Source organism: Nansenia antarctica (genome assembly GCF_963989245.1).
Source record: "Nansenia antarctica genome assembly, chromosome: 1".
NCBI lineage: Eukaryota > Metazoa > Chordata > Actinopteri > Argentiniformes > Microstomatidae > Nansenia > Nansenia antarctica.
The window spans coordinates 58,201,654-58,225,428 of record NC_137674.1 but is presented as its reverse complement, the minus strand read 5'-3'; the positions used below and the strand labels follow the sequence as shown (position 1 = coordinate 58,225,428).

The 23,775-nt window shown below is 44.9% G+C and overlaps 1 protein-coding gene across 1 annotated transcript in view; it reads left to right on the top strand.

Annotated features, from left to right (window-relative positions):
- LOC308175418 (MAM domain-containing glycosylphosphatidylinositol anchor protein 2) overlaps nucleotides 1–23,629 on the top strand; it is a gene marked incomplete at both ends in the record, with an annotated part of 202,491 nt that extends 178,862 nt beyond the window's left edge. The window contains 8 exons of the mRNA XM_080550231.1: nucleotides 1,491–1,639; nucleotides 5,810–5,987; nucleotides 13,138–13,158; nucleotides 15,093–15,248; nucleotides 16,941–17,102; nucleotides 21,666–21,796; nucleotides 22,204–22,303; nucleotides 23,541–23,629. Coding sequence (XP_080406357.1) covers nucleotides 1,491–1,639; nucleotides 5,810–5,987; nucleotides 13,138–13,158; nucleotides 15,093–15,248; nucleotides 16,941–17,102; nucleotides 21,666–21,796; nucleotides 22,204–22,303; nucleotides 23,541–23,629 — 986 coding nt within the window. The remainder of the gene's footprint in view (nucleotides 1–1,490; nucleotides 1,640–5,809; nucleotides 5,988–13,137; nucleotides 13,159–15,092; nucleotides 15,249–16,940; nucleotides 17,103–21,665; nucleotides 21,797–22,203; nucleotides 22,304–23,540) is intronic.
- Nucleotides 23,630–23,775: the final 146 nt, after the last annotated feature.

Below are 23,775 nucleotides of genomic sequence, written 5' to 3'. Positions count from 1 at the left end.
AAGTACTACTTGCAGACTACTTGCAGAATGATAACCTGTGCCTCTACCAGTGGACATTGAAGGCCCGTTTGAGATAGCATCTGCTGACTGTAGATTTGCCATAACGTTGGTAGACTACTATAGTAAATGGCCTGAAGTAGCCTTTACTCCCTGTGTTGATGCCGCTAGTGTTATACAGTTTCTGACCACTGTTCTCTCGTGAAACGAAATCCAAAGGAACTGGTCCGTGCTAATGGACCTCGGTTTGTCTCCACTGAGTTTCTCAAAAAGCGGGAGATCATACATCACAAGTCTTCAGTCTACTATCCAAGAGCCAACGGAGAAGTAGAAAGATTTAGATTTCAAAAATATTGTCTACAGACTGCATCGATCCAAGGATAACCCTGGAAATCATTCCTGAGATCATGGACTACAGAGCAACACCTCATTCTACCACTGGAGTATTCCCTTCAGAACTGCTCCATGGCCAACGAATGAGAACAAAGCTACAGATAATGGACATGCCTGTACCTCCCACAGATGAGCACGCTGCGCATGAAAGAGTGAAACAAAAACAAGTGAAGACAAAAGAATACACAGATGCTCACAGACATGTCAAAGCAGCTGACTTCCTGTCCGGTGACCAAGTACGGATTAGGAACCCATGGAAAGTCAGGAAAGGAGAACTCAAGTTCATAAAACCAAGGACCGTTGTAGAGAAAGAAAAGTTCAAACACTTACATGCTGGAAGGACCTGGAATGCCTCCCGCCTATCTGCACTGACCCCGGATATTGACTCTGAAGGCCAATGCACACGGCGTGCAATTTTTGTTGCCGGACAACATTCGATTGCAATGCACACGGCGTGCGATGCGATTTTGTTGCACTGCAAAATTCAATTTTCAACTCACACCATTGAAGTCTATGAGAAAATCATAAAAAATCTCATCCCAATGCACACGGCGTGCGATGCAATTTTGTTGCACCACAACATTCCATTCTCAATTGTTACTTTATTGTTACGTAGTCGGACCAGGCAAGCTGATTACAATAGGCTCTACCAATATTGCTTGCCTTGCTTCCACAATTTCTACAAGATACAACTGGACATATTGTGATCAAATGTGTGGGTCCCCTGATTTAGGGGTATTGGTAAAATGTCAGGAGAGGGAGTCTGTAGTCCGATTTTAATCGCACAATTAAAATCGGGGAAATGGCGACTCCAACCGTAACAGAAAGAAGACATCCTCAGTCTCAACAATCTATCGTGAAGTCCAGAACAGAACTGGCTGGTATAAGTCAAAGAGACAGAGTAACTCAGTTAAAGCAAATAGGATTTTGCTTTAACTGAGTTACTCTGTCTCTTTGACTTATACCAGAGGCACCGGCAAAGGGGGAATGAATTCATGACATTGACTATACATAAATTACTGAATGTAAATCGAGAGGTAACTTATAGTAATACTGTAGAATTGAGAATTTTTTTTGAATGTTTGTTTTGCTTTCCCCAGGTAAGGCCTACCCCCCAGAGTTCTACTATGACACGTACAGCGCCCTGTGGCAGAACCGGCCCAGGGTCTATGGCTTTAAGCTCCAGTGGACACAGATGAACCCCAACGCTGTGGACCGCATCATGGCCTATCGACTTGGCATACGACAGGTGAGACAACTAGCTGTGTGTGTGTGTGTGTGTGTGTGTGTGTGTGTGTTTGTATGGCGGATGGAGGCCTTATGTGTGTTTGTGTCTGTCCCTCAGTGTGTGGATGTGACATGTAAAAGTAGAGAACTCTGCCTGTCCCTCAGTCAGTCTGTCTGTCTGTCTGTCCATCTCTGTGTCTCTCCATCTCCGTTTCTGTGTCAATCCTCTTCTTCTTCTCTTCCTCTTCTTCTCTTCTTCTCTCTGATATATTCTAGATTCTAGACAATTATTTTCTATTTTATTCCATCCATCATTTTCTGTCCCATCCTGCCATTCCTATGGTTGTCAGAGATTCTTTACTGATGACAAAGATGACATGGTGGAGTGCCTGTCAGAGACAGGTAGCTCTGTGGTAGAGACAGGTAGCTCTGAGGATCCCATGCATAGCTTTTGTTTTGTTCTCCATCGATGACTCAGTTGGAAGAACCCCAAAGAGAGGAATAGCAGGCATTTCTCCTGTTTACCTTCTCCTGAAGCAAACTCTGCTGAGGATGACAGGCATTACACATTGATTGATGGCTGTGCTTGATTCAGGGTGTCAAGCATACTCCTGCCTCCCCCTCTCTCTGTCTCTGTTCCCTCCCTCTCCCACTCTCATATCCCGCTCCCTCTCTCTCTCTCTCTCTCTCCACCTTTTGATGAAGTTAGGAATAAAGAATTACCACCAATCGTCATCCGTTGTGGATGTTAACAGATGCTGAAGTCACCATATTGTTATTCTTTTTCACTCACAGAAAGAGCAATACCTTCTAATTTTTCCTTGACATTGAAATCTTGAAATTGTATGCTGTGCTTTCCTTCCATGTGTACAGAACCTCTATTGAATTGGTTGTTCCCTTGGCATGTTGTTAGCAGCTATAAGTGAATCTTGATTCCTATGGAGATAGATTAGTATATATATATATATATATATATATATATATATATAAGTACAAATGTGTGCCATGATCCATAAACAAAAACACAATATAATTTACTATCCACACACAAACAATTCTTTACTTATATTTGTCAACCATTATTTTAATCACTGCAAAATGATTTGTAAATACGGATAAATATTTGTGATAAAAATTATGCTGTGCTCATGCGATTCATGAGCCGCAGCCCATGCTTGTTCTTGCCAGGTTTGTGTTTGAGATACTGCCAGGAAGACACATTTACTCTCTACCGTATTCAACTGGTCCTTTTCACAATTTCACAGATGAATTCTGCATCAGTGCTGAAATGGGCCCACACTTATTCAGCAATCACTCAATCATTAACATGTAATCTTTGCTGCTGTTGTTTATAGAAAAAGAAGATAGTTTATTGGTATTTTCACAATTATAACAGCACTCCTAAGAACACATAGTAGTACCCATACCTGGGTGAATGTTGTACCTGCCAAATGAGAAAGAGAGAGAGAGAGAGAGCGCGCATGCAAGTCCAGCCCGCTCTTGCTTTTGGGAGCTTTATCTTCTACCTGACTGGCAGGAAATTGGTGTTTACATAAACACATTTTTCCGTCTTCTTTTCCTTGATATCTCAAAGGAATAGACTGCTGTACTGCTATGACAGCATGCTGCTCTGGCCCGTCAGCCTTCCAGTGTCTAACATTCAGGCGCTACAAGGCTGCAGGTGAAGAAGCGCGGGACTAAACATTCATCTTTAAGATGAGCCCCTTTTTCATGTTTCATCTGCCACGGATGATTGAATCCTGACCCTCTTCTCTTTTCCCTGGCGATGGAACATGGATGAGTAAGGAGGAGAGGTGGAACGAGGGATTGAGAGAGATAAAAAGAGAGAGAGGAAGGGAGGATGGGCTCCTTTGTAAATAAATAAATGCTTAGATACTCCCAGATGCTGAAACACTGGTGCGGTAATGAAAGCGCTGGCACGTGGACCACTTCACTCCTGCTATTTATAGAGCGGAGAAGCGCTATGACTGCCCCCCCCCCCCCCACACACACACACACACACACAATTCCCTGAGAATCATTATCATTTCCCCTTTGTCGGTGCCTCTGAATTAATACTGAGGGCTGGTGGGCTTTATGCCTCCATAATGGATGGTTTCCTAAGGGGGGGGGGGGGGGGGAGTGAAGCCCTAATTGAAAGGCTATGTAGGAGCAAGAAGCACAAAGCAGAAATCACATTGGCCATCATGGGTGAAATAGATCACTCCTCCTTCACTCCTGCTGCCCTTGCCTCATCAAACACATCCAAGTTTCCACCAGTGAGATATGAAGGCTCTCCATACAGCTTCATCTACATCATCACATTGCAACCAGCAAAAGACAGCCCTTTCTACCTCTCTGTCTTCCTCCCTCTTTTCCTCTCTTCCTCCTCCTCATTCAATTGATCTGTCAGTCAGTGGCGGATCAGTGAGCAGGGTTAGGAGTAGCCAGATCAATAGGCGCCAGGCTAATGACATGCAGGCAATCTGGATCAGGATCCCTCCTAATGTTCCACAGCCACTTTGATTATTCCTACATCTCACTCTGCCCCAGATCGCTCTTTGATCAACTCCTCTGGTGTTTCCAAGTTGCCCCATAAAAAATATCACAAACTGTTGCTGCAATCAAGGGATATTAAATGTGATACAGCAACTCTCTTTCACCGTGGAAAATGGAGACTGAAAGGTAATGGGATGTAAACAGAAATAATAACTGTGTTGAGTGGCACAGATTTAGAAGAACAGTAATGGAAAATTAAAAGGCAGTCCAAATCCCAAAAAAGTCTAAGAGACATTGTGTGCAAAATAGAAAAGGTAAAAGCATTCTATAATTAGCCATTAAAGTTTGATTTAATTGACCACTTTAAAGTCGATTCCTCCCTGATGTGGGAAAGATGGAATTATCAGCCTCCATTTGTTCAGTCTGGGTTTAAAGCTGCATGTCTGTCGTGCCAAGCTTGGTATTTAAGGCCTCCATCTGCCTCTAACAGCAGTACAAATACAAACACACGCGCGCGCGCACACACACACACACACACACACACACACACACACACACACACACACACCTCAACAGATTCACATCCACAGCCAATTCCAGCAAATTACTAAATGTCTTTTGTACTCGAGAGTGAAGTGGAAATTACATGGCAAAGTAAGGCCACGTGTTGTATCCTGTGTACAATTATCAATAATAGACAAAAGCCTCTCTATTTACCTGTGAACCTTCCTTAATGAGAACTCTTATTTCATAATTGCAGGGCATCCACACTATGGGGTAATTACTTAATTAGTACTGTCCCCACACGTCATTCCTTGCTCCTCCATCTCTCTCTAATGGCATCAAACATTCACACAAACATATGGTGACTAATTGTGATGCAGAGGCTGTTGTGGTTCTGTTTTATTTTTTCAGGTCTCTCCCCTGAAAATGATCCTCCAGGGGACAATAACACCCTGGTTTCTCTGTTGTTCTGTCTTGTTCTCGCTCTTGTTAAAGTGTTGTATTGCCACCAGTGAAAGCATCTCCTTGTGTCTTTCAATCCCGTCCTGTACCTGTTCAAAGACACGCTGCATCGTATCATTGAGGCATGAATAAAATGTAAAACTCTTATACAATTCATGTGATTTCCCTATGTTTGACAGTCACCTGAAGGCAGGGTCATGAGAGTGCAACATTTAAGATGAGATGGTAAAAATTTCCTTTCGAGTTTGAGCCTCTTTTATGGCCTCTGCATGAAGCGGTAAGGAGATACCGTGGACTAAGATTATGGGAAAACTTCAAAGACAAAGATGTTCCCTATTCAGTACACTAGGCAGATGAGACGGATTTACAGTAAAGGAGTAGAACCTCTACAGAACTTTGATGAGCGTAGCATCGTGGCTAGTCATATCCCCTTACTCTACAGCTGAGCCACTCTAATTCAGGCCTCGCGTTCTGCCGCACAGCTGGCACAGAGAAAGACCTAGAATTATTTTGCCAATCAAAGAAATGAAACCCCATTCCTGTGCACCACCCCGTTGATGCTAGTGATGCAATGTTACTTTAGGAGTCTTCAGGTCTCAAGCTTTAAGAGCTTTAGGAGTGTTCAGGTCTCAAGACAAGGCTAGAGATTATGGGAGAGTGGTTCCAAACCACCTCCGCTACGCTAACCTGAACCTTTAATCAAGCCGTAATTCCTCCTCCCATCCAGACGGGGCTCCAGCGGTGGTGGGAGCAGGAGATCCCAGTGGAGGGGACAATCAACAAGGGGGAACTTATCACCCACAACCTGACTGAGCTCATCAAGCCGGAGGCCTACGAGGTCCGCCTCACCCCCATCACACGCTTCGGAGAGGGCGACTCCACCATACGCATCGTCACCTACAGTGGTAAGTTAGATGACTGGATGTGTCTGGTTTTAACTGTGTCCTTTACTGTCAATGATGACAAAGCTGTGATAGTGAATATCTTTATTTTGGGACAATTGAACTGAATTGATCTGTATTACAGTTAAAGCGGTGGTCACTAACAATGGTCGTCAAGTGGTCGGCTTTTGTTCCAGCCATGCACTCTTGATTCAAGAGATCGATGGCAAACATTGAGTGTGATCTGATTTATTTGGTTATTGACTGAATGATCCATTACGCTGATAAATAATAAACCACATGCCTCTTATTGATCTGACAGAATCCATTATGATGTTGACAGCTATAATGGCTAGGGTATCTAATTCACAGAGACAACGACACATAGGCCTATCTATATAATATGATCTACCAGTAAAATGTCGAACCCCATCTCTCCTTAACATCTCTCATGATGTCAAAGCTGTGAGCCAGGTGTTAGCTTACGGGATCGGATTGGCTCAGGCGACGGTGAGCAGATCTATAGTTATTATTGGAGATGTGATTGAGAAGCAGACTGTCTCTCTCTGTGTGCTGCTGTCACGGCTGCTGTGCTCTTCACCCTGAGATGTGCTGCAGTTGTGAATTATTCAGTTTTACTGCAGCTCATCAGAGCTGGGCTGGGAGAGAGAGAGAGAGAGAGAGAGAGAGAGAGAGAGAGAGAGAGAGAGAGAGAGAGAGAGAGAGAGAGAGAGAGAGAGAGAGAGAGAGAGAGAGAGAGAGAGAGAGAGAGAGAGAGAGAGAGAGAGAGAGAGAGAGAGAGAGAGAGAGAGAGAGAGAGAGAGAGAGAGAGAGAGAGAGAGAGAGAGAGAGAGAGGGAGGGAGGGAGAGCGAAGAGAGAGAGTGCGAGAGAGAGAGGGGGCGGGAGAGAGAGCTCTGAGGAGTTCAAGCCCACATGTGTGAGACTTTGCCTAATAGCTAATTACTGCAGGCTGAGGCTAGGCGTGCTAGCTCTCCCACACATCACACCCACATGCTAGCAGGTTAATGAACAAGGTGTGCTCTAGGAGTGTCATACGTGACCTTGTGATTGGCTTGTGAAATATTGTCAAAATTACACTATATCACTCTCCCAAGCATTCGCTGAACAGACCCAACACCTTGGAAGGGCCATAGATTTTGTATGGGCGGGCGGGCGCAAGGACCGCAATTCATGGCATGACCAACGTGTGTGGTGAGATGGTGCTTTTACGTTCCTTAAGTGTTAAATAGATAGACATAGTATATGGACCTACAGTAAATACAAATTATGAGATTAAACATTCAAACACGACCCCCGGAATATCAACAATTCAGAAAAAGAAAAAAAAGCGACAAGACTCACGTTTAAGTGGGCTGAGCCCACCCCTGCCCATTCGGTTGTTAAGTCGTGACGTGTTTCCGGGTCCAAAGTTGGCTGAGGCGCTGTCTTCGAAATGCCTCAGTAATAATAATAATTAATTATATTTATATAGCGCTTTTCCAAGGCTCAAAGACGGTGACAAATATGGGAAAAACGGGAAAGTGCTGTGTCCCTTGTTGTATGAATAGATCCGAGTCTAAAAAATGATTGAACTGTCATTCTACCGCTGTAGTACACTGGTACTATGGTGCAGGGAATTTCTGGTTTGGACCCGGAAATTGCTAAACGTCACGTTTGACGTCAGACTTAACAACCGAATAGCCACCGCTGCCCTTAGTGCTGACGGTGTTTTTGTATGTTAGTAACCTGAGGATGATAATAAGACGACATGGAAATGGCATGGTAATATGCCATGCTGTAAATTCAATAAGGTGTAATTTCTATGTAATGTAGCAACACACATGATTACAGTTCTACTATTGCCTGGGGTTGGGGAATTATGATCCATATCCCCTGTCTTGATTGTAGAGTACGGTGGTGACCTAGAGTGAGTTTACTCGTCGACGTGTGACAGGATAAGTGATCACACTGCTGTGTACAGGAAAGGACCAGGATGCAGCCCAGGGTAGCAACTACTGTGAATTGGTCAAAAGTGCTTAAAGTGCATAACAAGCTGGGGGATGAAATATGGTGGTGTCACACTGCTCCTCCTACTGAAGAGAGACTCTCGCTCTGACATTCTGCTGCCGTGACAAACTCGGCATCTGTTTGTGCCTCCGGATTTCAGTCCCCGCCCCCGAGTAGGTGGCCGCCCCCTAAAGACGCTTCCTGTTACCCACACGTCGACGGTGTAGGAGAAGTATCTCTATTGAAGGTTGCCTTCATGCTGAAAAGAGTGAATACGCGATAACATGTCCACCCACGCATCAAAACACCCCCGCGCTAAATCTGACAGTAAATCGGCCGTCGTGCTCCGAGTGATCTTCCTCTAGCACCGGGTGCAGAGGTCATCTTTAAGCTAGTTGTGTGATTTAGTTCTGGCCGGTCTGAGCTTCTGTCCAGCGAGGAGACTGAGCCGTCCCCTGCAGTTTAAACCAGTGTAAAGCTCATCCAACCAGAGGCCCGCAGAGAGTTAAGTCCTCCTCTCGACAATTTGCTCTCCATCTCTCCTCTCATCCAAGCACTGATGCAAGAGACAAGCTGGAAATGCATTGCGGATCTGTGTGGGCACTGTGCAGTGATAGTCCCGTGTGTCCGCCCGTAGGGAAGGGTATTCCACGTGAAGGACGTGTGATCCCTTAAAGATATTTCCGTCCTCAATGACATGAAGCAGAGAGAGTGCTGGAATATGCTCGTATTTAATACGACCGACAGGTTTCTTTCGAGCTGTGATCGTGTTTGATACGATTCCTTATTCTGTGCATTACAATGAGCCCGTTTTCTGGTTTCGACCTCCACCAGCCTCCTTCTGGTGTGTAGCCAGCACATGTTAGCAATGTAGAGTCTAGTGTTATGTAGGTAAAAAAGTAATGAGAAACGTAATTCAATATTAACTGCGTAGCACATGACAGAATACTACCTCATTTACTTTTGTTAAGAGCTCTTTAGGAAGCTGTGAAAGCTTTTAGAACTGTCCTTCACTCCCCTATGGTGTGTTGGTCTTTTCACAAGAGAAAATGGTTCAAGAAATGAAAGGATGCAAGGAAACTGTAATTGTTGGTAGTTCTGTAGAAAAAGAGTGCTAACTGCCCATAATTGTATTCCTGGCCTCAAACTCACCTGAGAAGGTCGGCTGTTCTTCTTGTAATTTCTTTTCGATATAGCATGTACGTCATTTCCCAAAACGCTTGCAGGACACTTCTGCTAGACAGGAGAGTGGCTCCCTTTTCAAATTCTTAATTTTCCTGGAAATACAATAATAGCTCAAAGGACAATGTTCCACAGAGGCCAGGCAGGACACAGACAGTGACTTAATTTTGGTTGGCTTCCTGTCCGTTGGTCCTCTACTGTATTACAGAGCAGACCATTTACAATAGCAACAGTTAAGATGTCCCCATAGACAACCCAACCGCTCGTAACCGACCCCACAATCCACACTCCCCAACATTCCTATCAATCACGTTTAGTAGTCTGGAGAGTGGCCATCGTGGTCTGAGAAAGCCATGTGACGTGCGCGCTAGGTTTGGGCTGATATCAGAATTCTAGCCATTAGGCCTATGCCTTCCTGCCAAAATACCTGCTACACTGGTAATACCTTAAAACACACACACACACACACACACACACACACACACACACACACACACACACACCACAAGCTCTAGTGGCCTATTCAATGAACACAGTGTGATGCAACTTGAAGTCCAGTGGAAGCCAGTGAAATCAACACACTACAATAAACATGTGAATGTAACACATTGTTGTTGTTGTTGTTGTTATTGTTGTTGTTGTCATTGCTGTTGTTACTGCAGACAGAAGTGCCAGTGGGATGTGAAAGGACTGCTTTGAAACTGCTTTCAATTCCCTGCCGAAACCTTCACATTCAGAGGATTCCTCTCGTTATTTACTGCTAGTTTGCGTCCACCTTTTACTGAAGTGGTGTGTGTGTGTGTGTGTGTGTGTGTGTGTGTGTGTGTGTGTGTGTGTGTGTGTGTGTGTGTGATACGTATGGACACATAATATGTGCTCATCATTGTGTATGCAGCAGTGGTAGTGGGTGAGGCTAGCTCCTGGCCCTCTCTCTGCTCAGCTTGATTTCATCAGTTGGGGAAGCGATATGACTAAACCAGACACATTAATCTGGACTGGGGCTGCGTGTGAGTCAGGCTGGAGAGGCTGCAGGTAAAATAACAGTCAAACGAAACATATTTTCATAACCAAGGTCTCAAAGAGGGAGAGGGAGAGAGGGGTGGGGGGGGAAACGGAGGGAGGAGAGAGAGAGAAAGGGAGGAGGAGGGGGGGCATCAGTGAGTGTTTGCCAGAGAATAAAAGAATAGAATCCGTCTAAAAGTTGACTTCCATTTCTATGGCCTGCGGCTATAGCTTGTCATTTAAAACTATTCTCTAAAGCAGCCGGCTTGATTTCTACTCTCTCTGTGGACTGCTGCAGTGACTCTGCAGCTATCTGTTTGGATTTCATTCTCAACTAAATGTTTTAACAGAGGAAATATGGAAGGCCTATATCATTATTATCATTTCTGTTACCTCAAACTGGAGGCCTGTGCTTTAAACAATTTAACCACGGTCAGAGCTAAGGAACCCAAGCGCAGACACATATATAAAAGAAAAATATATATTTATATATATAAAAGAATCGGGTTTTAATAGGGAATAGCTAAGAAAGGAGTAACAGGGCGGAATGGCAAGTAGGGTAGCAGGGCAGGCAGCCAGGCAGGACAGGGCAGGCAGATAGGCAGAAGCCGCAAAGTGGTCCTGTAGCATAGAGAGATAAGGCAAACCCAGTAAGACAAAAATACACATAAAATACACACAGAGAATACACAAGAAACTAGGTGCAGCTACGCAAGCGAGACTGACTTGTAATGACAAACAACGATCTGTCGATGAGTGCAAGGGAAGCCCGGGGTTTAAATACTGTGATTAGATGAGCTGGTGAACCACAATGTGAATACCGGGCAGGTGGAGATGATGAAGACTGATTGCTGGAGCCTGGGCCACGCCCACACACATACACACATACACACACACACACACACACACACACACAGAGAGACAGGCAGGAGAAAGCGATACTGGCATAGGCTAGGTGAAAGTGGAGGGCGTGACACCTCCTCAGTCAATTCAATGGAATTTGTCTGCTGGCATCACAGTTGTTGTTTAACAGAAGATAACTGAATGCGGCTTCGACCGTGACCACCTTGGTTTGTTTGAACAAGGCCAAACTCAAGGAGAACCTATCACTGCCCTGTCTCCTGCAACAGACTCAAACTGTAGTCTCTATTCAAACTATTGAGTCCTATCTTGTGGTGACCCTGGTAGCTAGAGATTTGTTATATTTATTTATTTATTTTTAAAGAAGGGAGGAAGAAATAAGAGACAGATAAAAACAGTTTGCTCTCCCTGAGGGTTGCTGCTCTGCAAACATGTTTCTAAACGACCGCTGTCACTTTCTCCCCATTCCACTTAATCCTCTCCTCTCCTCTCCCCTTCTCTCCTCTCTTCTGCCTTTCCTCTCATCTGCCTCTCATCTCATCTGCCTCACCTCTCCTCTCCTCTCCTCCTCAAATGTTCCCACTTTAATTTATTTTCTAGCCTTCTCATCCTCCCTTTTCTTGTTAAGGAGGGGGTGTTTGGGAAGACGCCGCAACCCACAATAACATAGAAACAAATCTCCCTTTTCAGTTCACTTCTATATCGTTCATTCAGACCTTGTAGTTTTCCTTGTTGTATACTGTAAGAGGCTGACCGTTCTTAACCAGTGTTCCTTTACACATGTTTTCTTTGTGGGAATGATTTGTTATTTCTTGATTTAATCGAGTGGATTCAAATCAATTCCTTCCATGAGTGGCTGAGTTTCATAAATCACGAAGCCGCAGTAACATTGTTTTGCGGTTAAGCTGATGTATCACATCCATTTACTCGGACAGGAATCGATCATTAAAAAGCCCATGCATCTTCTTGACAGCCTAAATTGTATTTACTCTGCAAAAAAATGAACTGCAAGCATAACTGGCTTACATTGCAACAAACAGCATTTGATACCCTTGACCTTTCTGTGTTTGCCACAGCCTTAGCCTCTTTAATTATCATTGAGGGAATGCAGATCAAGCCATGAATTGGCAGGTGGAATGACTCTGAGATGCAGGTGTTTTAATGGAGGACAACCTATTACCAGACAGTGTCACATTTGAGCTACATATTTAAGTAACAAAACTAACTATAGCCAATAGCAATTATAGCAACTATAGCAATAGTTCTATGTGAACATTCCTCTCATGTTCATATACGTACAATCAAGCCAGTCGGTTTCATGGACTGCTCACTAAAAGAGTTGCCAGATGTTTGGAATGGCTCGAGTCCATTGAAGTTTCAAATGATTTACAATGGTTACGGTAAGAGTTAAGGTTAAGGGTTAGGGTTTAGGGTAGGGTCATCCCACTTACAGTAGTATCTACCGTTTTCAAATACACCAAAGAGCAACGGTGTATCTCATGTAAAATGCAATAGGGACACGTGGAGTACATCCAATTAGAGTGTTGTGGTGTTTTGATTTTGTGAAGTCACCTTGGGTAAGGACATCAGCGAGGCATATAAATGGTACTGATGATGATAAGCTGTTGTGCTTATAAGCTCATTACCGTCACTGCCATTCTTACTAATCCCACTGACGTACAGTAGATATCACCAGAGGAGAGGGATAGCATTCTACTCTGGTTATCTCTGTCACTTCAAATCCTTTGGAGCCCTCAACACATTAAGATAATAATGGTCTATCTACCAATACCAAGCGGATGACTTCTGCGGCAGTTAGTTTAGACGTTATTTGTTGATTTTGTTTTGTGGATGATTTTATTTTGTTGACGTATTCAATACAGGATCGGGAGGGGAAAAAAAGTGGCTAAATGTTAACTTGAGTCACACGTTGTTTGTATGCGTTCTATCTCCGTGTGGTGTCACCAAACTTTTATGTGACAAAATGCTCTGTGAATCACCGACACCTCAAGGGCATGCAAAAGCCTTTCTGTGAGTCAGCAGAGAGGTGTATAAATGATGGACGAGTGTTCTACGATATTGTTAACGGTATCTCTTGTTTCTGCCCTTTTTGTTTTACAGCGCCCATCAACCCTCACCTGAGTAAGTACTGCTTTAGTTGTTCCTGCACCTCACTGAACATGTCTTGATCAGACAAGCAGATGATCAGGAGCTCCTCTCTCAGACCTGGACCGGTGTTCACAGTCGGGAGGACACGTTGACTGTGTGTCCCGCGGAGTATTTCCGCTCTAGCATGTCCAACAACACTGCAAAAAAAGGAACAGCATTTGTGTCTGTGGTAAAGAGGCAGTCATTGTGTGTGTGTGTGTGTGTGTGTGTGTGTGTGTGTGTGTGTGTGTGTGTTTGTGTGTGTGTGTGTGTGTGTGTGTGTGTGCGTGCGCATGCGTGTGCCTGTGTGTGTCTGTGTGTGTCTGTGTGTGTGTCTGTGTGTGTCTGTGTGTGTGTGTGTCTTGGGAGGACTTGGGGGTGTGTGTGAGTGTACTGTACAGTGTGTTTCTGATGTGTTTCTGATGTGTCATTATAGAAGCCATTAGGTAACTCCCTTCTTGTCAAACACACACTTGCTTTACCGTATTGTTGTTTACACATAAACACTCCTGAAACGTAATCGCAAACATCCTAATCACCAACATCATTATCAGACCCCTGCAGGACACAGACATTCGTACCTGCACACCTCCTCCTCCTTCTCCTCCTCCCCTCCATCCTTCCCTCCAACCCTCTAAATCCCCCTCTTTATATGGAGGAGGCACATTAAGCTTAGCTGACAGTGGGCTGGCATTAACCGAAGCGCCAGAGGGCTAGACCTCTATTTAGATCCGCATGCCTACGGGGGGAGTCAAGAGCTCCAGCCCCATGCACGCACACGCACACACACACACACACACACACACACACACACACACACACACACACACACACACACACACTCCTTCCGCCTCTTTCCACTGACGTAAAAAAAAAACTGCATATCCTGCCTCTCCCAAGGTCACCACTTCCGAAGTGCTCCCAGCTACGTTTTAATAAAACCATTTAATATGCGGCCAAGCGGCCGCGTCGTGACTCTTTAATGCTCCTTTTTTTAACCGACTCTTTGAGGAGGATTCTGTGGAAACCTGTTTTATTTTTTATTTTTTTATTCTCTCTTTTCCAAAATGTCTTCTGGTTATGTTCGGTATGTGTTTCTCAGTTTGCTCACACGTTACCGTTCCTCATTCCACCATTCGGTGCATCGCAATGAGCCGTCTTCTGATTGTTTAGCTCCACCAGCCTCCCCTGGCACATTTGTATAAGTCGTATACTGTCGTATACTAAGTCTCAATACATAGCGTTATCTAGAAGTCGAGATCCTTAACTTATGCCATTGAGAGCCTATAGAGGCTAGGCTCTATTGTCCCCTAGCCATAGCCCTTTAAACTCTCATACCTACACATTACCTGGAACGGTGTTCGGGTTTAGGAGGTGATGTCGAGCACCAGAGTGTCACCTGTGCGTAATACTGGAAAAGAAAAGATAGCCCCACTCACTTAGTCCAGAATGTATTTGCACAGTGTCACAGTTGACCAGGCGTGAAAGGCTGGAGAAGAATTGAAACTCCTCTCACTGCAAATTGACAGCAATTACTGTATGCTATTCCATATTTAATAGATATTGGTAGGAGCTATAACCACCTTTCCTCCTCATTGTTCATGTTATGGTTAGTTAGCAATGACATACACAGGAGAGAGAGCTATAACATGCTTACATTGTTATACACACACACATTCACACACACACACAGACGCACAAACCACCACAGTGTCCTTATGCTATGCAGTAGAACACAACCATGATAATACCAAGTCATGTTCCTAGTGCACTGCATATTGCGAATAAAGTTGAATTGAATTGAATGATTCATAGCTCAGTAGAGGTCAGCTGCTATAACCCTACACACTACATCATGCTCAGGTTGTCATTAGGTTGTCGGTCATTTTCATCATAACTCTAACAGCCTTTCTGCTTGCCCTCGTCAGGAGAGTTCCACTGCAGCTTTGAGGAGGAGCCCATCTGCATGTTCACGCAGGACAAGAACGACGATTTTGATTGGACGAGGCACAGCGCCGCCACCCGTGACACCAAGTACACGCCTAACACGGGGCCCAGTAGCGACCGGAGCGGGTCCAAGCAGGGTGAGTGTACCAGGACCTCCGGGGAGACTAGCAGAGGTAGAAATAGCGGAGGACGGGCTCATTGTAATGAATGGAATGAGGAACGGTATCGAACACATGTCTCGTTCCGTTCCATGAATTACAATTTCTACCTCCTCCAGCCTCTCCTGCAGGACCTCCAGACCGCAGCGCTGCCAGTAATTGAAGAGATATGTGGAGTTCACTCCAAAATCTATTTGCTGTGATTAAACACATACCTTGAAACTACTGAATCACAGTGATTTGATTTCAAATATCCATTTAATAATCATTAACTGTGGCTCTACAAGGATTGCACTGTTGGCTGTGGTCCTCCAGTCTCCTCTCTGTTTGCCACACACACACACACACACACACACACACACACACACACACACACACACACACACACACACATACATCCACAAGGCAGGGATGTCTGAGAAAGTCTGATAGTCACCTTGTGCGTGTCCTGGGGGAGAGTGAGCGTGATCTTGTCTTTTATGAGAGTGTAGTGGCAGCAGCTGATGTAGTTAATAACACATTGGCTTTAATCACCCAAATGGTTTGAAACTGTCCAGCATTTCATTACCAGGCCCAAATCCTAGCGAGCTGTAATTATCTGATATCAAATTCCACTGAAGAAGAAATTCTATTTTGGTTCAGACTAGAGGGCGCGTGAAGCCGCTCTCTACCTTCCCCTGCCCCAAAGCAGGATGGAGATGGGGTTTGAAATGATGCTTGGGCCCTGTCAGGTGAAGGTTAGTTCTGCTGCCTTGCCCATGAAGGTGTCAGGGAGGGAGACATAAATGTGAGGCATTGGCCTCTCTCCTCTTTTCCCCTGGTTAGTGTTATTAGAGATGAAAGAGAAGAAGGCTTTAGTGGAAATTGACTTCCTTCTCTCATGTACTGTATAACCTTTTGTCCTTTCATGGCGGAGGGGCTTCTATAAAATGTGGAGAGCACAACCACAAGTTTGTATTTTTGAGATTTACAGCCGTGGCCAATTTGTGGCCAATTAGAGTCTAGCCTATTGTCATTGGCAATCACACAAAAAGTCTTTGGCTTATTGAGATTGCCTGGCAAAAAAGCTCTCAGGCAGTTTCAGACGGGCACACCCCCACCCTCTGTCTCCCACTGGACCAAGATCATTCTGCAACAGCTCCAAATACATGAAAAGAGACGCCAAAATGAGCGTGTATGGACAGAAAGTGTTGGCCGGATTTGCTGTCTTTATGGCTGGGATCCTAACTTGAATTTAAGCACTGGTTTTAATTCAATCTCAAACTCTCATGAACTGCACGACTTGCAACCTGAACGTTGCTGGTTCAAAACGTGCGTGAGACACTATTTTTTGGGTGCCAATAAATGCTCGTTAGTCAAGATATGGAATCATTCCACCTTCTTAGTTTGAGTAGAGGCCAAATATGGGTGTTTCAATATGGGGTAAGGATTCACTTATCTTGGAAATCTATTGGACATCTATTGGACCCACATTTTAGTCATACCCCTCCTCAAACGCTTATTTCTCATATGGGCACTTAAGCACTCCGAGTTAGGTTACGTGGAGGGGAGCTAGAATTGCGTGAACATTTTAGATAAGTATGTTTAGCGAATTGGTCCACTGAGTGTATTGCCATGGCGGCAGGTGTGATGTTGTTATAAGGCTAATAACATGGTGTGTGTTTCTCCCAGGTTTCTACATGTACATAGAAACCTCCAGACCTCGGAAGGAGGGGGAGCAGGCACGTCTGGTGAGCCCATTCTTCAACGTGGCGCCCAAAAACCCCTACGGCATTACCAACCCCCCTGCTTACTGCTTCGGATTTTACTACCATATGTACGGCAAACACATTGGTAAGTCGTGTGTGTGTGTGTGTGTGTGTGTGTGTGTGTGTGTGTGTGTGTGTGTGCGTGCGTGCGTGCGCAGCACACGTATCTAGGCCGTAAGTGAGTATGGAATTTGCTTTACCATTTTCATCAACCACTTAGATCTACTACTACAGCTGGAGCGTCCAAGCAAACAAACATAGGCTGTACACAATGCCACAGTATTCCCTCCCCGGAGTGTGTTCTCAGAATTCAAATGACGTCGCTGTGGACACGTCGGTCTCAAGTATCGATGGCAGAGCAGTTTCTCTCCTCTCAGTGAAGTGCCACTCTGTCTCTAATGCTGTGCTCTTAGACTCTCCTCGCCCTGGACCCAATCAGTCAGCTCCAGACCCACTACTTCTTAGTGTGTGTGTGTGTGTGTGTGTGTGTGTGTGTGTGTGTGTGTGTGTGTGTGTGTGTGTGTGTGTGTGTGTGTGTGTGTGAAGAGTGTGAGTGGGGTGGGAGATTGGATCTCTGGCTGTGAAAAGGAAGGGCTGGTATCCCCTGGTGAGATCTCTCTCTCTCTCTGAGGCTTTCTCTCTCTCTCTCTCTCTCTCTCTCTCTCTCTCTCTCTCTCTCTCTCTCTCTCTCTCTCTCTCTCTCTCTCTCTCTCTAGAGCAGTCCCTTGGCTCTCCCTAGGCTGATAATAGTGTGTGGTATTACTTAGCCTCTTACATTACCTTCTCATTGTCTAGGAGTGTTGCGCTGGAAGCCTTGTTTGACAAAAGCATTAGCTGTTGTGAAGAGCTCTAATGCGATCCCTGTTGCCGTCTAAGACAACCGCTGCTCGCACAGCCGCCAAGCACTTGAGAGAGCAAAGTGAGGGCACCAGCTAGCTATCACAATTCTGACAATGGGCTGACGCTGTGCTAGAGGTTTGTGACAGCCTACAAGGATGAGTCAGGCTAGCTTAGCTCACCCTTGCGGAATGGACATGTTGAAATGACCAGATGGGAGTCTGGACCCAACATCTGGAGGGGGGGGGGTGAGAGGGAGGTAGAGAGGATGGGGGTCGGTGGGGAGACGGGAGCTCCTCCAGCACTCAGCTGAGGTTGAGTAGGCCATGACATTTCCAATTTGCTCAGATTGATCGTCAGCCAAACCCCCCCCTCCCCCAGCCACTCCCTCCCCGCCTGTGGTGCGGCCTATGCCCAGGCTGGGGTTTGTTATGATGAATGGGCTCAATGTCAAGGGCTGGAGACGCTCAGATACTCCAGAGCGATGCTCTACTTAGCATTCTGCCTCTCTCCTCTGAAAATAATTCTTGTCTGCAGTTTCGGAATGTGAGCTCAGAACGTTTTGAAAACATTTGGAATACTGAACCATGGGAATGTTCTGATAAATGCTCCACCAGTTCCTATCCATATTCAGTGTGTTTTTATACTTTGCATTAATTTGAGGTTATACATGTTTATTCACCTCCTATAGCACCTCTATAAGCCTTTTGCACATCCTTAAAACCAAAGCTCACACTTATTATTTGTAACCCTGCTGACTTGGATGTTTAGCTGGTGTGAGTTCTCACAGATCCATGAAGTGACAGAATGTATTCTACAGTGTAAAGTGTTGGTGTTTGTGTGAGTGTTTGTGCTTGCCTGGGACTATCTTTAACCCTGCTGCATTGGATGGTTAACTGGTGTGAGTTCTCACAGATCCATGAAGTAACAGAATTAATTCTACAGTGTAAAGTGTTGGTGGTTGTGTGAGTGTTTGTGCTTGCCTGTTGGTGGTTGTGTGAGTGTTTGTGCTTGCCTGGGACTGTTGCTGGGGTTGAGTCATAGTAGAGCTGTGTCTGTCGTGCTGCAGCCAACCAGCCGGATGTACGGACGCACACACTCGATAAAGACCATGCCCACACTCAGTGGAGAGTTGTGGCAGGGTCTCGGAGAGAGAGAGCACTCCATATTTAGCTAGCAGGGGCTACCTGGGACAAGGTCACAGCTAATTACTGAAGCACACTTCAAAGTTTGCCTTTGGAGCTTTGTGTCACGTTTGTTTACAGGGGATTAAGTCCCCCAGCACACAGCAAAGAGTCTGTTTCATGTCTGGCCTACTGAGAGGGCAGGGGATCAGAGCGATTTCATTAGCTGGAATGGCTAATGCTATACAGCCTCTCTCTTGCGCTGTAATTCCAATCTCTGTGTGTATAATGGGAAGTGTGCAGTGGTTCTAGAGGATTTTATCCAGCGCTGTATTAAATTGTTTATCCCTTGTGGGTTTACTGCTGTGCATCCTGAGAAAGGAATTCTACCAAATATAATTTCAGGAGAGTAAGAATGGAGACAGTTGAGAAAGTCCTCTGCTTTTAGGAATGGAAAATAGTGTTGAAAATCATCAATTCTTAATCAACTTTACTTTATAGCAGTTTTACCACATAGCAGTCAAATACCAATAAGGCGTGAGTAAAATACACAGGATAATACATAAACATAATTCATCCATCTTCGGAAATCAAATCGGTGGAACAACCATAAAGAAGAAATTGTATACCACACAACTCGCTTTTCTTCTTCGTATCAAAGAAAACACAGGATGTGCAAATTATTCATAACCAGGAGTCGTGTCGAGCGTTTTAATATTCAGTTGCATTCGTAATATATATCACAATTATTCGATGAGCCTGTGCAGCCAAACTCCTACAGTATGCATCTGCTCAGAGTGCAGCGACACTGACATAACCACCTTACAGTACAGTAAGTTCAAAGAGAAGTGAGAACAAGACAGCTCAGCAAGATTCCAGCCTGTATGTTAAACACTTGGACACTAGGTGAAACCTCAGGTCAGATTCCCTACAATCTTCGTGGAGAATGTGTTGTCGTGGGGAAAAGCGTATGCTGATGAAGAGGGAACAGACAGGGACCTATAGCCCCCCCTCCCCCTCTCTCTCTCTTTCTCTCTCTCTCTCTCTCTCTCTCTCTCTCTCTCTCTCTCTCTCTCTCTCTCTCTCTCTCAGAAGCATCCATAGCCACAACCATACGGTAATGAGGCAGTTCACTGAGCATGAGATGCATCAAAGCAATCTCAGTCGCTCCTCTGTCTTCGCCCCCAGCAGGCGATGCGGTAGCTAAGAACGAACATGCCTCTTTGCTTCACTGTGACTCACTCATAACCTACAGAGTGATAGTCCTCATGAGCTGTGGGAGTGGGAGTGGGGGTGGGGGTGGGGGTGGCTGGGGTTGCCTCGCTGTGGAGCAAACATACGCTCTGACGCTGGAGCTGGGTCGGACGGTTGGCCCGTTGCTGGAGGAGGCATATTCTCTGCGTGGCAGCCTTTTAAACCAACACTGTTTGTGGCGTGGTACATTCTTTTGACCTGTTTGTTTTGTAGAAGGAGGAGGAAAAGGAGAGAAAAGAAGGAGGTGGGTTGCACTCAGTGTCATCATCTGATGGTTTTACATCAAAGGGCGAGGCCAGAGAAGTGGCGCAAAAAGAAAAAAAAGAAGAAGCTGAGTCTTCTTCACATTGGATCTGTTGTTGTGGAGAAGTTTAACCCCTTCAGCACGTTCTAGAAACGGCATGGAAGGAAGGGTGTGAGTTCTAAGGAGCAGGTTTAACTTGGTGCTCATTCAGATTCACACCCAATCCTAGGAGGGATAAATGATTGAGAGGAGCCTTCCAACGTGACGTTGTTGGTTCAATCCCAGGAATTCTCTGCCACTTAATCGGCCATAAAATTCAACTTTATTATTACGTGTTTGAGAATAATTCATCATCACTCGTTGAACCCGGAATTAATAAATGTATCAATTTGTCCGACCCGCTTTTAACCTTTGCCACCACTCCAGCTCTGCCTTGAATGCAGAAGAAGACATGAATTTGGAATGCAGGCAGAGATTGAAACTCAAATAGCCCCCCCTCCCGCACCCCTATATACCAGTTACCCCTCCGCTGTTAAACTGACATTTAAGATCCAATAATAATAAAGCATTCAATATTGATGAGAGAGTTTATGCAGCTGTTTTATGCATTGCTTTCACCTAACAAAATTATAATATTGTTCTGGAATGGTGGCTCAGAGGGTTCAAATGGTTGGATGGTTCTGAGTCATGAGTTTGATTGCTGTGTCGCCCATATATGTGACAGCAGCTGTTTAAAGGGGGAAAAAGTCGGCAACCGACCAAATGTTCAAACTTTTATTCTGAAAATGTTAAAAAGTCAAGCCAAAATATTGCAATGCAATAGATACGTGAGTAATCCCCACTACTATTTAGTTAACTATAACAACTAGGTAGTAGTGGGGATTACTCACCAAATCGATTGTGTCATTGATCAAGTGAGTCATTGATTTTCAACAACGTTGACATTTATTGACATTTTTCAGAATAAAAGTCTGAACATTTCGATTGGTTGCCAACTTCGTTCCCCCTTTCACCAGCTGCTGTCAAATATTGCAGAAAGGGGGGTAGCGGGATACAAGGCTACGACCATTGGCTCTCAATCATAGCACACCATGAATTACTGTATACCAAAATGCAAATTGATGATGAAATTGGAAAAGTCCTTCAAGGAACAGTCCTTGAAGTCTGACCATGTTTCCCCATCGTGTAGGGACCCTAAACGCGTTCCTGAGGCAGAAGGGCCAGGCCACCTCAGAGAGTCCTGCGTGGTCGCTGAGCGGTAACCAAGCTGACCGCTGGCGGCTGGCCAAAGTCAGCATCCACCCAACGGCGTCGTTCCAGGTGAGTGAGGCCCCCTCGCGATTCGATGACTCAGGACGGGAGGCAGTTCTACTCAAACTCTTTGTTTCAGTGGGCCATCTATTGTAACCTACCCAGCCTCTGTTCTCTATCCTTGATGGACAATAACACAGACTGCTGTCTTTTCTCATCTGATATCCAGCATTCACCTTGTAGTCCTGTGACTCTCTGTCTGTCTCTTTGATATTGGGATTTGGTTTCCCTGCGGACACATCTTGATATAGCACTTGATAAGCCTTAGTGATTAAATGAGGGATAGGCTATGGTGTAATGGACAGAGGTTTTGATGCCCTTTCTGTCCTGTGTCTTTTCTCTGATGAAAATATATGACTAAACTTCGTTTCTCTCTCTTTCTCTCTCTCTCTCCCTCCTTCTCTTTTTTTCCCCAGGTTGTGCTGGAAGGCATCCGAGGCCCGGGCATTGAGGGGGACATTGCGATCGATGACGTCACCCTGGAGGAAGGAGAGTGTCGAGACCCACCAGGCAACCGTGAGTAGCCAAACACAGCAGGGTACCTCTAGATCCATATCTAAGGTCACTTTTGTTCTTTATTTTTTACAACCTCCTGAGAGAGAGGGGGGGAAAGGTGAAAGTAAGGCACTTCTTGTATAAAACGGGTGTTGCCATGGAGACCGCTCTGTAATCACATGAATGATCGCAAGCCCAACCGCATAGAGCGAAGCACTGTAATTGCACCAGGGAACAAACAGAAAGGGAAAATAGAAAACAGGACAGGTAATAGCCTGCAATTGACGAGACGATATCGACAGGTGGACTAGGAGACTGTTCCTCACAGAGGGATCTTTGATTACCTCCTGTTCTAAATGGACCTGTGTTGTAATGCTTGTTCTCCCTTTTACAATGTGTAGCCATGATTGTGGTCTTGTTATTTGGATTTTCTTTTTTGGCTTCTTTTACTCTGAACTTTGAAAGATTGATTTTGAGAGTTTTTTTAACAGAGGAACATGTTTTACACAGATGTAGACCAATCTTCTGAAGATCAAAAGAGTCTTGAAATACTTACTTGTCTTCCACTGTACCTATGGTCAACGAAAAAGAAACTTATAAGAAACTTAACTTAATCATAATGAATATACAGTATGGTGTATAGTTCTGCTATTACGGTACTCTCATGTGACACACTGTCAGTAAGTACTTAGTACTGTATTACACTCCACAACACCAGAGAGATGGATATGAATGGTTCTAGATACTGTTTGCGTCTGTTTATGACTGCCATGTTGATCCTGTCAGAGAAGATCCGCCTGTAATGTACAGCATTCATCACGCTTCCTCCGCTACAGTCATGACAGTGACTGTTAATACTTTCACATCTTTTATTTGAAGAAATATCTCCAGAAGGAAACGACGTTAAGTCATTCTGATACATTGGAGGTGCTCTCTGTGTCTCTAGCTCCATAATCATTCAAAGCTATTTAATAACTTCATTTGTAGTTAAGGAGTAGTCATCCAGGTCGAAGACAGAGTGTGATGTCATGAATTATGTATTCCAATCTTACATGATGAATCTTGCATGATTCTCAGTGTGACCATGGAAACAGACAGTGTGGTATGGAAATACCCCTGGACACTGATTTAGGGTCAGTCTTGGGAATGGTGAAAGTAAGGATTGGGTGGGGGGGTGTATGCTAGGTACCTGTCTATGTCCACAGATAACCTTTTCTCTTCTCTATATATACCCCCCCCCCCCTCCCCCCGCCTCTAGATCTCATATCCACGGCTCCACCCACATACTCCCATATATGGCCACTGAGCATCACCATGGGGATGACCTTCCTGGGAGGCCGGAGGTGACCCTGCTGCGTGTCGTCTGCGGGAGGCGAACAGTCAGACCTGACGTCTGTGAGCTAGCACCCCTCGGCATCTAATCACCAAAGATTCATGCATTCAGACGGCAGCGAGGGGCCGCACATAGAGTCTCCAGGGATGAAAACCGATTT